The sequence below is a fragment of the Sitodiplosis mosellana genome, unplaced genomic scaffold (genome assembly GCF_009176505.1).
Source record: "Sitodiplosis mosellana isolate CC-2019 unplaced genomic scaffold, AAFC_SMos_1.0 Smas_scaffold_6162, whole genome shotgun sequence".
NCBI lineage: Eukaryota > Metazoa > Arthropoda > Insecta > Diptera > Cecidomyiidae > Sitodiplosis > Sitodiplosis mosellana.
The window spans coordinates 107,648-125,146 of NW_022601403.1; the positions used below are offsets into that span (position 1 = coordinate 107,648).

At 36.0% G+C, this 17,499-nt stretch overlaps 1 protein-coding gene across 4 annotated transcripts; it reads right to left on the reverse strand.

Annotated features, from left to right (window-relative positions):
• Nucleotides 1-1,334: 1,334 nt before the first annotated feature.
• LOC129574329 (protein anachronism) lies at nucleotides 1,335-16,696 on the reverse strand. 4 transcript variants are annotated; one of them, XM_055456167.1, is made up of 8 exons: nucleotides 15,897-16,696; nucleotides 15,021-15,264; nucleotides 6,077-6,192; nucleotides 5,293-5,407; nucleotides 4,951-5,093; nucleotides 4,375-4,613; nucleotides 3,158-3,227; nucleotides 1,335-3,026 (listed from the first exon to the last, which is right to left on the reverse strand). In XM_055456167.1, the coding sequence occupies exons 1-8, from the start codon at nucleotides 16,042-16,044 to the stop codon at nucleotides 3,013-3,015; spliced, it is 1,089 nt and encodes a 362-aa protein (XP_055312142.1). In that variant the 5' UTR covers nucleotides 16,045-16,696; the 3' UTR covers nucleotides 1,335-3,012. The 4 variants fall into 4 exon arrangements, with proteins under 4 accessions (XP_055312142.1, XP_055312140.1, XP_055312139.1 ...); XM_055456165.1 differs by having other exon boundaries at nucleotides 4,371-4,613; XM_055456164.1 differs by having other exon boundaries at nucleotides 4,371-4,613; nucleotides 4,903-5,093.
• Nucleotides 16,697-17,499: the final 803 nt, after the last annotated feature.

Sequence of the window (17,499 nt, forward strand, 5' to 3'; positions counted from 1 at the left end):
TGGATTATATGAAAAACCCTTCCAAATTAAAACATTATTAGTGTCATCACGAATTAAATTTAGTGTTGTATGGTTTCGTAGCTCTTTTTTCCTTATATGTGACTTTAAAAGATCGTCAATCAACTGTTCAGTATATCCATTTACGTTAGCAATTTGTTTGATTCGTTGAATTTCTGTATTGAATCTCTCTTCCTTGAGTGGTACGTTCCTATTTTAATCTATTTCACGGGCGACTATTGCCGATGTCAGCTGAAAGATGTTACACTTCCGGATGGAATCAATAACAACCTACGATGAAAAACGATATTTTCGAGACTAACACCAATAATAACCAATATCACTAAAAAAGGAAAGAGAAATAATCGCCGTAATTTAGACTATCGAATTTTGAGCCGAGGTCCTAAGTATACCATTTTAAATATACTTTGATGCAAAAGTATCACATAGCATTTTGGAATTAATGAAGAAAGCGAGAAACAATATGCAAATTAAATGAATGCAGAAACGTCGAATTTTTATTTGCATCTCGAAGCAAAATACAGAAAATAAGATTTTATCGAGCATTTTGAATGAAAAACTAAACAAACTTGAGTCGTTCTTCAGAAAAAAGGTATACTTGCCTTGATTCTTGGTGCTTCATTTAATTGATAATACATAATACTAAAGGTTAAAAAAAATAGTAAGTTTGAGTTAAAAATTGATGTGATCGCAAGAAATCACTTTGTGTGTTCAAAAATGTTGTCAAATAAAGTGAAAAAACGACATTTGAACGATATTTAAAGAAGGACGCAAATAAGTGAATTCTCCCTTACAATATAAATGCGTAGTTCAATTCCTTCAGTAGCGACTTTCGCTGCTCTTTGGTTACTAGTTAAGAAATGCATACAAAAACTAAGCGGAACAGTCCTAATTAACAATTCTTGAGCCATTAGATTTGTTATCATCGAAAATGCGCAACGCACATACAAAAACTGTGATTTAATTTGAACTATGGCAGTGCCATAACATGATACTCCATTGAGTCTTCATTTTTAAATCAGCATCTAGAGAGCATTTGCTTTGGATGATACTGTTACTTAAGATGATCTCATGGATTAAATACTTCGCAAAATGAAAAATATTTCAAATTCAGCTGAAGATATCAAAAATTCACATTCAACGTGTAGGAAAAATCAAAATGAAGAAAAAGCCGTTCTGGAGTAAAACCTCTAGTAAAAACGGCTTTGAAACCACACCGAATGTGGGTGATTCTTCTTCTGCTTGTTTTGATATGCTTGCTGTTAAGTGTTTGTTTTAAAGAATAATTAATCAAAAGGTGAAAATGAAAATGCCCATTTTATTTGAAATTCGTAAAATAATCGACATTTATTTACTTAAACAATATAAACCTTTATTTTAATGATATTTTCCTTATCAAATACATAATTCTTATGATTTAGTATGAAAATGAAAGGGAAAATGTTTGTACATATTGAATTATTTCGGTCGCGTTTCATCCGTTTGATATATTACGCTTATTGAAGACTGAAGAGCAGTGACTAAATTTGTTCTGTTTTTGAAATGTTTCTAACGAAGCATTTTCGACATACAATCAATTCAGTCGAATGAAATGTACTGTTGTATGTACTCTTATGAACTGATTGAGTTTTTGTTTCAATTATTGAGACCAAAATTTAATAACAATTTAACAATTTTGTGATATCAATGATTCAGTTAAATAGCTTAACGAAAATGCAACTATTTTACAGGAATTTTGAGAGAAAATGTGTAAAAACGAATTTAAAAAATGTCATGAAAACGATCATTTCGTTCGATTTAACAGAATTTAATCAAAAAAAGTAAAAAAAGCAGATTCTTTGAACTTTTTGTCGGGATGACATTGATTGTCTACCGATTCGACTAAAAATAACATTTTATCTCAAAATTTTTTGTTGTATGATATTCATCAACTGCAAAATTTCGTTTCTTTGAGGTTTTAAAGAACAAGCTTTCTTCAAAATAAGAAAAATTCGAAAATTTCCTATAGCATGTTTCAGGCACTGCACACAAACCCGGTATAAATGATGGACTTTTCAGCAAAAAATGATATGTATGTATGATTTGAAGAAAACTGTATGTGATTTGAAGCCATATGGCTCAATAAGCAAGTATACACTACTCGATAATACTACGAAAGGTTAGAATATAGGAAGACCGTTTATTTTGAGCACGAAAGTGTTTCGATGACACGTTCAACAGTATCAAAATTGTAATAAAAGTAAAAAAAAAAGGGAAATGAAACGATTTGCCATCGAATCACATTCGTCAGCCAAAAGAAAAACATACCCGATACAATACTAAGAAAACTACACTTACAACTATCCAAATAGAAATTGTTATTTTGTTCGGGGGTTTATTGTTCGTTTCTGTTTCTGTTAATGTTTTAATTTAATTACATCATAGAGTAATTCATGAAAAATGCTTACAACTAAAATGTTTAAAACGAATTTCGCTCGGCAATGACGAAATGTGTGGAATCGACTGAGAGACACGCTGACAAGTTAACCAAAACGGGATTCTGAAGGTGGATTGTAGATTAGGAAGACACGTAGAGAGAATGTGGTGTGGTTTCGGGGGGAAAGAGGTAGGAAACAATCGTAAAATGGGACACACGCAGGTTTTAAGCTACCCGTGTGATAAATTTTCGCTTAGCTTGGTTACGCTTGTTGTGTTGAAGACTTCGTCTCATTCGATGCGGTTCATTGAAGTAGCCACCGCTGCCACCGCTGCCACCGCGATTGTGTTTCTTCTGCTGAGCATGCCGTTTTCGATGGTTACGACTATTTTCGTTACGACTACTTGTGGACACTAAATTTAAATCACTTTGATCGGCTGATGCTTGGTATTGATAGTCGGCCGGCATTAGCGGCGATTCATTCAACAGCCGAACGTTTTCCAAACGATTCATACGCGCACGATGGCCTCGATGGTTGTGAGAATGCGATTGCGCATGGATACGACTCCATCGGATGTCTAATCGCGGATTGCTGATAAGAGGAGAAAATGGGGAAAGAAGAAAAAAAAGAAGTAGAAAATCAAACAGAAAAAAAAACAAAATAAATTGCATTGTTAGTTAATGTTGATCAATTGAATTTGAAGTGAAATGAGTTGTACTTACAAGGGCAATATCTGGGTTCCAGATACAGTCCAAATGTTTTCTCCGAAGACGACCCAGGGAACTGCCGGAGCTATTTAAAAGAAGTAAAGCAAATTAAAAATCTCGGCATATCAATAGAATTTTGAACGGAAACGAAATCAAGCAAAAACCACATTCGCAAACACATCAAGCATATTCAAAGGAATATTGTGATTTTCCTCCCATTTGATAGGGAAAATCACTTGGGAAAAAAAGGAAAACAACTCAGAAGAGGAAACAGTAAAACATCTGAGCAAAGCTCAAGCTTATGAAAAAAAAAAATGGTTTAGAGCAGCAAAAACGGATAGTATGAAATCATCAGCAAACAATGTGCATTCAGGTATTTAAGACTCGTTTAATGGCAATATAGCTCAATAGTTGTTTTTTTAGATGGAACTCAATTAATTAACTATGATTTTATTACAATTTATTTAATATTAATTAGACGTGTGCAAGGTCAAAAATCCTAGATGGGGGCAGGGATTTTTTTTAGCCAGATGTGGATCAAAATTTTCAAAATTGGGGTCTAAAAAAAGTGAAGACCAAAAAAGGTCCTCACTCTCGAAAATCGATTCTATCTAGTGTAAAATAGTCAAAATTGCTAGATTAAGATCTTCTATTTTCAAATTCAAGATGGAAGATAAATCCGAAGAAAAAAACCTTTTTACACGTCTGATACTAATTAATTAACTCTTGAAAGAATCAGCCAGATTATTGCAAACATCAACAAACTCGGATTAAATGGTCAAACTTAAAATAATGTTAAATGTTGAAGGTGAAAATCATGCAGAAGAAAACAACACAATGGGGTCTGTTCCAAAATCAATTGAATCATTTTTTGTCGAAAAATTTCTTGAAACTTTTAGGATACGGCGGGTATGTATTCGAGGATTCCATGAATGAATTCAGTTTTGATTGATCTACGTGATGATGAAACATTAGATTGATTCAGTCTCGTACTAATTCAGTGCCTTTGCGAATTTTCAAAAAGCAATTTTTCTTAGAAGACTTAAGCTGATGATGCGAAGAAATTGCCTGAAATTCGGTTCAGACACTGTTGAGAGACAGAGAGTGAGAGAGACTCGGGCGAAAGAAAAGAAAATGGTTGTGTTGCGACACAGTCGAGAGAGATTGAAACAAATAAAATGAAATTAATTGTTAGTACAAAAAGCGTTCCGGAAAACCACACACTTACATGCCTGACAATCGGTTGGTTCGAAGAACAATCCAGCCTTGAGCGGTTGCTGATATTCATCTTCCACATCAATGGCAACCATTGGATCGGCCACTGTCGCACCTTTGTTATGAATCAAACTGGCACGATACATTTTCTCCCAGTATTTGATCACTTGACGCACATCGATCTCCACCCATTCACTATTCACCCGGTTCAACGTCAAACTGTGGCACACCAACTTTTTCAATACGGGCTTCGGATCTAAATCATCAAAAAAGAGCATTCACATCAATTTGGTTTATTGAAATCGCATCTTTTTGCACAACGATTTTTAAAATTTGTAAATTAGTCAATCAAATAAATTTCAATTGTGGCAATTTTCATGAGGTAAATAAAAGCAATTGGTTAAAATGTGTGCGCAAAACAATATTCCATTTGGTCTTTAGTGAAAAGCGCCAATTGATTTGAATTCCGGGTGGGGGTTATTTGGTTTTTTTTTTGTATGTGTGTGACAACATTCAAATCATTGAGTGATCAATCAACTATTTACCTCGTCGATTACTACCGTAATTTGCACTATTAACAACTCTATTATTACCTCCACGATGCGTATGCTTTACGAATATCGATACTTTGACATGAATGATATCGTCTACGTCAGAACAACCATTTTGCAGATCAGGCTCACTGCTCACATTTGCATCGGTCACAGCAGCATTGTCGGGGATCTTTTGACGAAGCCTAGCGGTGTGTAGTTGTTTTGAAGAAGAGAAACAAAAATGAAATTGAATGTATCTGTGGGATTGTTTTGGTCGCATTTTGAGGGTTTTAATGATGTAATCCAAACAATGGAGCCATGTTTTAATCAATTAAATTAAACAAATGCCATAGAAAAAAATTTGATTTAGTTGATAAAAGCAGAATTAAAATTTGATCATACCGTAAAACAGCTCGATGTAGGTATGTGTTTGGGATCAATTTATCGAAAATGCTCGAGGAAAAGTACAATTTTGCCGTATTTTCTTCAAGCCATGATGTCTGGTTATTTTTGCTACCTGCAATCAGAATGCAAATATAGGAGAAATTCATAATTTTTATTGATTTTTCTTTGGGTTTTTTGAAGAATGAAGAAAGACTTTCTTTTTGTTAGAAGGTTAAATTTATCCAAAGGTGCTTTTTCCTGCGCGTCCGATTGCAATCGGCGCCGATTCTGATCGGCTATGATCAGCCGCCTATGACATAGCACCTTAAGGTGTACGTTCTTTCCAGGAAAAGAAGAGAAAAAAGAGGAAAACCAGAAGGAACACTGAAAATTGTTCAAGGAAAATTCAACTCTTCCGGTCTTATTTCGTTTCACTTTATTTAAATTTATATTTTAATTCTTCTATTTTTAGTTGTGGAATTATAATTTACATTTCACTATAGTGTTCTCTTCAAATCCTCAAAATATCTTGGAATTTTGAAAAAAATGCGTAAAAATGGCAATTGAACCACTTTTTCTGCATGAAATGAGTCTACCTCTGGCGAAGAAACGCTTTATGGTGCAGAATAATAATAATGATTTCTTATCATAAAAAGATCAATCAAAGTTATTAAGGAAATTCGAAACCAACTGAAAGTATTTGAATGTCATTATATATCAAACACGATATTGTGTGAGTTTTCATACAGTGGAGAGGCATAAAAATGAAAAAAAAAACAAAATAATTTTAAAAAAAACTTACAAAGTGGATAAAAGGCCATGTCATGAATGGCCGTTGTGCCCAAGTCTGGTGCATTGATGCGTGATGGGTCCCGTGATACCATGGATTCGAGACGTTCTCGAAACATATTTAGAAATCTGCAAAGGGAAAAACCAAAAAATAACCATAACAATAAAAATATTTTGCAATTGCTCGGTGGCAAAAACTAAGTTGCAATTCGTATGCAAATGTGAATTCATTCATGAAAATGTGAGTTGTTGTTGTTGTTTTTTCCATCTTTGTTATGAATGCAACACATCAAATTACGAATGGCGTTGAATGTACTTTAAAAACTGGAATTTTTGAGTACGAAATGAAAGACACACATGGAAAAAGCAAAGCGAAGAAGAAGAATGCAGTTGGCCGTTGCACAGAAATCGGATTACATGAGGAGTCCGTCAAAACACACGAAAAATAAGTGACAAACAAATTAACAAACTACAGAAGATAACACACACACACACAGAGAGAGAACAGAGCGGACAAAAAAAAATGAAGCGACAAAAACGCAACAGCGTTGGGGCATCGGCAGCGTGAAGAAGAGACACCATCCAAAAAGCCAATACACTCGAAAATATGCAAGTGCAGCACTATTATGTCTGTCTGTCTCGTAACCGGACACATAATTACTTGTATATTGTCTGTCTTGAGCAATCATTAACGCATTTTTCACCGATTTTTTCTTCCACTTCGGTCACAACAAATTTTCGAACAGCGCTCGCATGCAATTTCGCAGTTCAGTTTCTTCATGCTCATTCGTTCGTTTTGGGTGTGTGCATGTTTGTGTTTGTTTTCATAATGAAATCGGATCACCCATTTAATTATGATTCTCTTCAACCATTATCTTATCTTTATTTGGCAAATTACATTGAAATTCAGGCTGCGCCATTTATTCACTTTCGACTTTTTTTTCGGCCAAAAATTGAACTCTACTTTTCCACAATTTATTATTACTGCCCTGTAAGATTTTATTTTGCTCCGTTTCATTGCTCTCTATCTATCTCTAAATTGAATCCTTTTTCTTCGATACATGCCCTTGGTCTCATTTTTTCAATAACGAAACTTGCTCCCTAGAATTGATCACATTTAGTACATTCTATGGCGTATTATCTCGCTTACAGTTAAGAAGCAACATATGCCGATTGAGTGGACTCAACTAGGGATCAAATTCGATCGAATCAATTTCGATCTAATTAAATTCGCTCATTGTCGATCTAATTCGAAATTCAAATGAAAATTCGAAAACAAAAAAAATCAGCCTCAAATTCATTGGTCAAATACAAGAAGCTGGAAAGTTCATCAACACATTTCCAGTGCATTAGACTTTTTTTTCAATATGCTGCGATTTATTTTTTCGTTCACAAGAGCGTGAAAATATTTCGTGACGCCATTTCTCAGGTTAAAATTGCATGCGCATTTGAACGGCCCAACGAAAAAAAAAAAAACAAGAGTCGAGAATGGGAAATTGAACAGCAAAAGAACAACATACGACGACGACAAAAAACAACAATTAAGACAAATTTTGTTTGTCGAAATGAAAATTGACGCTCATCGTGTACACACACGGTGTGCAACATTGTTTACGATTTTATTGGACATTTTTATTCATTTTGGATATTTTTCAAGAATTTTTCGTGATGTTGTTTATGTGCTTGTTGCAGTTCGGTCATTAAAACCAAGTCCGAGAGAGAAGAATAAATAAAAATTGGCACGGAATTGTTGGTTTCAACAAATTACGTTCTTTGTTGTTGTTGTTTTTTTCTGCTGATTGCATATGAATTGGCCATTACACCGATGTGAGCCAGGTGAACCAATTGACGGCGACGAGATACGCAAGTATGAGCGCGCAATTCGGAAAACTCTGCGCGCTCAGACTTTTGACTCTCATGGGCATTCAGATTACTTAAACTTGAGAGAATGCCATTACTTGGGTGCTGGCTTCGGTTAAATTTGATGTTAGAAAAATGTGCAGACTCAATCGGCTTTTTGGCAAACGTCAACAAACCGCAAAATGCACATTCCAACTAATTGATGGCATTAAATTTTATACACGTATCGTAAATATAGTAAATGGCATTTTATGACCACAAAACTACACAATATATATTTCCGCTGAAATAGCTTAGCTTAGTGTCAATTTTCAGAATGTGTGGAATGATACAAACACCAAGCACGGCCAACTGTTGTTGTCACCAACCATCGAACCATTTGAGATTCAAACGAATAGCCATTTAAAACATTGAACGGGGCTCTTTTTTTGTTAATGGTGTCCACGTTTTTCTGTCAGTATTTTTTTTAAATGGATTTCACACATTTCTTCTTTCTAATAAAAGAAATTCTATCTTCAGAAGAAAAGTGTGAAATCCATTGGAAAAAACTGCAAAATTATAGAATTTCTCTTCTTTTTCGTTTTTTCTTTCTTTTCTGTCACTTGTTGAAGGAAGTCTCTTTTCCCGACTTTCTTTTTTCTCGCTCTGTATTTTATTGATGCAGAGAGGGGAATAACGGTTTAATTCGAAAACATGTTGGGAAATTCGAAAACATATGCAGATTACGATAGAAGCTCATCGATCAATATCGACAGGCTACTTTTCAAGATGAAAAAAGAACGAAATAGACACATTTCTTCTAAGCAACGACACCGAACTGGTGAGAAATTACTCGAATTTATAATAATGGTATCAAAAGCAATAAAAATCATACAGCAAATGGTGAAATGCCATCAAAAGGTGTGCAAAAAATATTTAAAATTGATAAAAAAAAAACTACAAAAAAGTAATAGAAATAGTAGAAAAAAGACACCAAAAACTATAAGTATGGACAGTAATTACAAAAAGACTGAAAAATAATCTTCAGTCTTCTTTCATTAAAAATTCATTTTTTTCATTCAGAGGGAATTTTCATTCGACTCAGCAGCGATAAAATCATGAATAAATGCCGTAAACTTTCGAAAGGAATTCAAGAATTGAGTCATTCTAGCAATTAAATTCACTTGTATATTCTACAAAATGACGCACAAATTGTGCACACTCCTCCCATCAGTATTTTAGAACGCATAATTTTGAACTTGAAAGTCTTTGGCCACTTCGGCGTATTTTATCAACGGATCATATTTTGGGTGAAAAAAATAACTGTTCACATAGCGAATTTGAAGCCGAATTTGAGCTGCATGTCCATTTGAAACTGAATTTGAACCGGCCAAATAAATATTGTTAAATAAATAATCCGAACGTGTTTAATGAACGAACATTAGCGAAGATTGAACGAAGCAAAAACCCCAAAATGCTTGTTTATAAAGTGTTTGTTATTATCGCTGTAAGCAAAAAGCTTCTACGCTCAGTTTTTTCGATTTTTTCTTTCATTTGTTACTTCCCATTTTCCCATTCCATCTCATTTCGTCGATTCCATTCTTAGTGATCAGCAGAAATTTCACAATGTTTGCATTGATGTGCGTACACAAATGTCGTTGTATCGATTTCAAATGTTGTCTCCACAGAGAATAACAACAGAACGGCGACAATAACAAGAAAAACGAAGCAAGAAAAAAACTCTGTTTGTATCGTCTGGCCCTTATGCAACATAAATATTTGTGCCGTCCATTTCAATGAATACCGATTAAATGTGATTTAAATCTATTGTTTTCGTTTTTAATTCCAGACACCCGGGTTTTGTGCCCGAAAATAGCTCACTCAAGGCAGCCATTCCGATCATTCTTTCATTCTCGCCCCCCTTTGCCTCTCCGCCTCTTTTATACACGTCAAATAAACGCCATTTATTAATTGAATTGTATAGTGCGAATAGCCCATAAGAAGCAAAAAACGACCACAAAGAAATGAGGAAGAAGTATGTTGCAATAATAAAGATCGACATCATGACGCGATTGACTTGAGCTACGCAATAAACAAAATAATTTCTTTTCCTCATACGGTTTTTTTTGGCGCACCATTGGATTAAACGAATTGAGATAAAAAAAAAATTACACACAACACATTTATCAATGGTTATATGAATGGGTTTTATGCGTGACATAGTCAAGTGTGTGGTTTTTTTCGACTCGATATTTTGCATGGTGTGAAATTTCTGGCGATTTTCGTGCCTTGGAATTGCTGACAAGGCTGGCAATGGGAGTGAGAGCGGAGTAAGAGTAGAGTAAGAGCGAGAGATAGAGGGCCATTGGGATAGGGATGGAGTGAGAGCGTGGGATGGAGGTATATCAAGTGGGAGAAATTGAGAGAGAGACAGGAGGGAGAGTGAGAGAGAGACTCAGAGCAAGAAGAGGTAGAGTATGATCCATCAAGCTAGCAATAGAAAAACGCCAGCAAGCTAGCATAGACGAGATGAGCGAACAAAATCACTGTATACTTGATATACAAAATATGCGATCATGTATCAAAGTAAGCGAATAATTTTGCGCGCGAATTGCAAAATAGGGACTAAATTTACACAGTAACCGAGAGAGAGAGAGAGAGAGAGAGAGAGAGAGAGAGAGAGAGAGAGAGAGAGAGAGAGAGTGAGAGGTGCGCGTGAATACTCGTCATCCGTTTAATAGGTCAATTGAATACGATTGCGATTTCATAATATTCATGTAGAACCTAGGAAACGAGTAAATGTAGACGGATAAATGGTGGCCAATCATTCATTCTTTGCACACATTTGAAAGTCATTCCAAATTGATCGCATCGTACGAGAGGACAATTCCGTCAAGAGCGTGAGAGAGAGAGAGAGGGAGAGAGATAGAAAATAGTGAAGACGGCAGCATTGTTACGATAGTTGTTTTGATTTATGTTCCTTGTCTATGATTACACACGCGCGCTATAAAATGCGTCTCTATTTTATTTTCTCTCTCTCTCTCAACAATTGAAAGTAACAGTAGCAAATTGGACGGATTGGCAATCAAAGTATATGATTTTCGTTTTGATGACGAACGAAAAAAAGAAGAAGAAAAAAACACACGCAACACACGTACGATGAAACTACGTTTAAACAACACGATAAGTCGACGTTTGTCAAGTCAGCAATTAAAATGCGATGTGTTTAACATAATTTGTGAATCGAGACAAACATCTCATCAAACAGGATGCAACGTCTCTGATTTGCAACGGACCATATGGCCATGTCTGCACATGTTTGCTTGTTTTTTTTTCATTTCGTTTCTTTCTCTTTCTTCTCATGTTTTCGCACAGAATCATGTTAAATAACAAACGACACAAAAATAATTGCCGAATGAGCGATAGAGAACGAGAGAGAGAGAAATGGGGAAGAGGAGGAGACAGCCAGACAGACCGAAAGAGTGAAAGAATGAGATCGAGCAGCAGAATTAATGTTGGGCTTTCATTGCCAAGGTTGCGTGGTTGCATTAGAGAGATCAATTATCACATCACACAAGCGTCGTCGCGTGGTTTTTTTCCCCTTTATTTTCATTGCGTTCGCTCGCTCTTTTCGCTTTTTTCGCTCAAATGAATTTTCGTGTGCCACTGTCTTGCTGACTGGACTTGTTTTGTTGCTCTCTCTTCTTTGTTTTTGGGCCCTTTCGCCGGCTGCAAGCGCTTCCACTCAAATTTGCATTCAGAAGTGATTCGACGTTTTTTTGTGTGACCGATCGCTTAAAATTTCTACCGTTTTACCAAACGCCCGTGTGTATGTGTATGTGTATGTGTGTATGACGGGGAGAGCCTAACGATCTACATTGGCTGGAACGAAATCAACCGAGAATGAGGTATCTTGATTTAATTTGAATCCGGATCGCGTCGGCTTTCACATGACTATTCCGACACCGACCTACTAAGCACGATTCGATTATTACACCGACGACGACGACGACGACGACGACGACAACAACAACAACAGCAACATACCAACCACCATCATCATGATTATTATGAATGAAAGCCGGCGTGGGCGCGACAGACCGATTTTGATAAGAAACGACTGCATCGTGTGCCACTGCACAACACAACCGAACCCAAACATTGTGCAGTGTATGTTGCATGGCAGTTTCGATTATTATAATTTCCAGCTCAGCGTTGCATTTTCTCTCTCTCCGTGTGTGTGTGTTTGTATGCAACGTTATGCCATTTCGACCATATACTTTATTCACCGGCTATGCCGTGTTTTGACATTTTTGTTTTGTTTTGTTGCTGTGATTGTTGTTGTTGTTACCGTTTCGCTCGTCTCGGTGCAACATTCTTTTTTCTGCTCAACTTTTCTGTGTGATGTGTGATAAAAAATTGTAGTCATCGGCACAGAAATTCAATTATGCTTGGATATGTTGGTTGAAAAAATTGGCGGCAGTTGGGATTGACTGTATTTGACTTTTGGCTTTTTTGAATTTTGGTTTTTTCATAAAATTTTCAAACAATTTCTACGCCCAAAAACCGAATTTTTTTAGCAAAACAACTAAAAAATAAATGCAAAAAATGAACTGATGAGTGGTCAAACGTCATCCCTGTAGAACACATTAGATTCTCTTTCTATGCATCATGAGGTACAAAAAGGTGTGATATCGAAATGTAATGCCATTTTATTTGTCTTTGTGTCTCATATTCGCGTGCATCAGTCAAGTGCAGTGTGTGTGTGTATATAAATGTGATTCTCTCTTTTGTTTTCTTTATTGGATAACTAAAATGTTTTGATTACATTCGTCCACAATCAGGAAATCAGCCAAATGAGAAGAAGAGAGACAGAGACATAGAGTGCGGACGAATGAGCGGAGCGCATCAAGATAGAGAGGAGAACAGAATAGAGAGGACTTAGTAGTAGGTACCGTGCACCGTGTGTATGCGTTTTGCCTTTTTGACGCTCGTACATCTATCAAATCACCAGAGAGGCCAGGGCTCATCATTTTCAGTTTGGCAACAATGTCGACGCGTTATTTGCTCAATGCCATTTTGCATATTTAAATGGAAGTCATGTATGTTTGAAGAAAAGTCGATAAAAAAATCCGATGTGATTAAATAGAAAAAACTTCAATAGGATTTCTTCGATTTTTCATTCATTCAAACGAGGCTCTCAGTATGTGTGTGGTGAATGGAGTAAAATACAAGCCCTGGTCTAGACTAATATAATAGATACGGTTAATTTTTGCGTGTGCAGTTGATGTAGCGTATCGAACGGAATATGCGCTAGACACACGGCTAGACATCGGCTAGACACATACCGTTTTTTTTTTAATAAAATAAAAAAAAATAAAACAAAAACCAGAAAGAACATAAAAAAACTTTCTTCCAGCCGAATGCATGGAGAGGAAAAGAGAGAGAGAGAGAGAGAGAAACACACAACAAATTCGTGGTCAGTTTTCGTTTAATGACTATAATTCCAGCTCTGTCCGGCTAGCCCATCTAGTTTCTTCTTTTTTGTCACTGTGTGAGAAAGACAAAAAATCGAACGATTACCCGCTATCAACGGGTTAATTATGTGGTTTTAGAGCCTTTCACGCTTCCACTACGAGTACAACAGTTGAAAATGCCTAACCTTTGACCTTGGTCACTTTAAACTATCAGTGACTGGCTATTTTGTCTATCTCCGAACATGACAAACCAACCAACAGACAAAATGGGTTCCTCACAAATTTACTTTGTGAACGAGACAGAAAACTCTTCTTTCGGTGCAAGAAAAAAGACTCATTTTCGGTACGAAAAAAAATCTCGCGTACAAACAAAGAGAGACAAGCGACAACGACGACGACGACGACGGCGACAACGAAAAACATTCTGAGCTGAATAGCACCGAGGAAAAAAACACAAAACAAATGAGGTGATTCCCATTTTCATATATGACATGGCCGAGAAAATTTTATTAAATTATTACATCGTTTTTTCTTCTTCTTAAAATAAAACGGCTTGGCGACGATTTATTGTCAGCGCATTCGTCATATTGAATCGTGATAGTATGTGAAATAGCGCAACACACACATCGTGAATTATAATTTAAGCCTTTGGCCTGCATCTCATGGATGAATGACCAAAAAGTAAGGAAAAAAGCGTAGAAACAGAAAATAAACACGATTTACACGAACGTCTGGCTGTGTGAAATTTTTACGAATCGACTGTTTGAATAAGGTCACTTTTGGCATTTTTTCTGAGGCAAATGAGTGAATTTTCGGGATAAAGTCACTTAATTGAGTGACTTGGCTCCACAGTGGAATTGAAAATTGTGGTTCCCATCATTGAGCTCCATTTGATTTTTATCTCCGTGTTGATTCTCTCAATAGTTCTCTCAATGATTTCTCATTTAGTTCATTCATTTTATTTGTCAATTAGAATGAGTCACTCATTAGAATGGATCATAGCCCAAAAGGCTGACAAGCCATTGCCTCCGTTCATTAGAAGCAAAAAAAGTCGTTGCATTGATACAATTGCAAGAATGCAGCAGCAAATAATTTTGTTGTTGTTTAGCCAACGTCTGGATGTTGTTGGCAAAGGTGTAGAGTGTAGACAGTTGAAATGGGATATCTTTGATATGCGCTGATTCAGATGTCAACCGCTTTTGATTGCAAACACACAGACTGTAAGAGAATCTATTCATATTGTAAACGAATTGTTTGTGCGCAAATCAAACTCAATGGAATCTGTTGATTCAGATAATTCAAGCGTTTCATTCATGCATTCATTCATCATCGGGCCATTATACCACGAAACGCGTCATCTAAGTCTCAACAATGTTCAAAGCGCGCTATGCAAAAAATTGTCGCGCACATCGCATCACCACCTTTGGAATTGGAAACACCTGTTGTGCCATTCCAATCTATTTTGCGAACTTAAATTCCAATCTAATAATTTTTTACGTATGAATCGCTTCGAAAAATGTGTTTTCTTTTAACTTGCATTCGGCATGAATTTATTCAAATTGACTTCTATTTAATACATTCACAATAAAGAATATAAAAAAATTGATAAATAAAGAACAAAGACAGAAAATAGTGACTTACTCTTGTTTCCCTATTTCGGTTCCTGTGGGTTCGCTGGTTTGATCGGGATTCGTGTCGGGATTCGTGCTAGCTCGTTCAACGACAGTTGCCGTTTGTAAATTGGCATTGTTGACAGCGGCCGCTTGCATTGCGATTCGTCGCAAAATTTCATCTTTGCTTACATTGAAATTGTTCAGCACTTCAGCCGTATTCGAATCATTTATATTTAGAACCCGATTGATCACTTGGTCGTTTCCATACGAGTCTGCGAAAATAAAATCGAACATGTGCAATTATTACCTTGAACCATCATTATTTATGGCCTAAAAATGACACTTTTATTGATCGAAAAATTGGTTGGATTTTTCGGTAACCAAGTGAGAAATTCAAAAATAGGATTCAATTTTATGAATTCAAGGAAATGTGGAATAGTTCTTTACTCATTTCAAATCGGTCGAAATGATTCTTTCATTGTTTGTTCTATAGAAAATTGATTGTTTTTCTATTAAAAACTGCAGTTGAATGCTTTTGTTCGATCTCTTCTGATCAGTGAAATGAAAGAAATTAGGTCTTTCAGTGTATGAAATTTAATGATGGGTCTTATCGAAAGAAGAAAATCAATCGAAATGAAATTGAAAAAATGGAATTGGAATTTTAAAAACTGAAAATCTTCATTGTTCTTCACATCGCGGTTCTTGAATGGAAATCTTTGAATTTCATTAAACTAGATCAAAATGAATGTGAGCCAAATCGAAACATAAATCGAAACAAAATCAAAAAAGTTAAATCGAAATCGCAGTGTCGTTACTTCAGACACAAGAAAAAGAAAACAGAAGAGTTCAATGGCGATAAAAGAAGAAATACGTTGACTGCCGATAAATTTCGGATGGAACTCACCATGTCGAAACGTTTGCTGTGATGAATCGGTTGGTCCATTTTGGCCTGAATCCAAGTTACCCCCGCTTCCGTTCAATGGCAATGACAATAATAACACTAATAAAATCACGCACTTCAAACAATTCACATTTACACTTAAATTTGACATGATTTATGGATTCTTCTTTCCTTCGTATTATCAAACAAAGAAAAATTGTTTCTTTTTTTTGGTCGTTTAAAATTGACGAATTTCCATAAGTACAAATTTAAAGAGAAAAAAAAAAGTTGTTGATCACTTGATAATATTGTTCTTGAGTCACTTGACCAATTTATTCATTTCCCCAGTAAATGACAGTTATTTTCTTGTCTTTTTCTCAATCACAATTTTTGAAAATAGTTGGTTGCAAATATATTTTTCGCTCTCTATCTCTCTCGTTCGAAATCGTTTATTTTTTTCCTTTTTTCAAAACCGTTAGCTATTCTGCATCAAATTTTAAAATTGATCGCGATATTTCTGTGACCATTTTCACAAGGTAAAAAAAAACCCGAAAAATTCGTCACATTGAGAATTTGCCGGGCGAAAAACGCAAAAATCACTAAACACTCTTGGTTGAATCTCTTGGAAACGATCGAAATTGACAAACAAAAACACTTTGTTCTTTTGGGCGGAAAACCGAAAGAACTTTACGAGAAGTAAGAAAAATTTGTGAAAATTTATGAAGGAAGAGAGGCACACGAGAATTCTTTTTTTTCGTTGATATTGTTGTTATCGTGAAAGTGTGTGCGACTGGCTAGTAAGAAGGTTCAGAGTAAAATGATTTGTGGAAGACTTTTTTAAAGACATAAATAACATTTCACACATCATTCGTGTGCATGTGTACATATAGCTAACTATAGGAGCATAGATATTGTTTTTTGTCAGCGCGAGTCAGAGCAAACACATACACCGGGACACGACAAACGACACAGAGACTACGACGGCAGCGGCGGCGACGAAAACGACGACGGCAGCAGCAGCAGTAGCAGAGACGGCCAGTGCCACAGGTACAGACACAGTGTACGAGTGTTTGGTGGTAGCCAGTATGTATGTGAACGAAATAAGCTCACGGTCGTGCGCGCCCGGTCCGAATCGACTGTCGACTTACTTAGACGTGATATGGTCGAAACTCGGCGTCAAACGAGAGAAACAGAACGAGCACACACACACACACACACACAGAGAGAGAGAGAGAGAGAGAGAGAGAGAGAGAGAGAGAGAGAGAGAGAGAAAAAAAAAATCCCATACTATCGAATCGTGTGCACAGCCGGCACATTCAGCCAGAGCGCAGACACAATCTAACCAATTTCAGCGGAGCTTAGAATAATAGAAATAATATTTTCGTCACACACAGAGGGAACAAAAAAAACGCACACAAATTTTATAAACGCATTCATTAAAATAAATAAAAATAATAACAACAACAAAAAAGAGATATGCTTTGGAGAATGGGCTACTATCTGTGGCTCGCGCTCACACAGACGCACCAAATTTTGCTGCACATTTGATTTGGCCTGCTTCTTGGTTTGTGTTTTTTTTTCTACTTCTTCTTCTTTATGTTCTCAGTTCTTTACTCTCGGCCTCTCT

Coding starts and splice junctions, on each gene's coding strand:
- LOC129574329 (XM_055456164.1), bottom strand. CDS start 16,044: ATGTCAAATTTAAGTGTAAATGTGAATTGTTTGAAGTGCGTGATTTTA. Junction 4,614..4,902: donor TTACGGTAGTAATCGACGAG/GTAAATAGTTGA, acceptor TTGATGATTTAG/ATCCGAAGCCCGTATTGAAA. Junction 3,228..4,370: donor ACCAACCGATTGTCAGGCAT/GTAAGTGTGTGG, acceptor TCTTTTAAATAG/CTCCGGCAGTTCCCTGGGTC.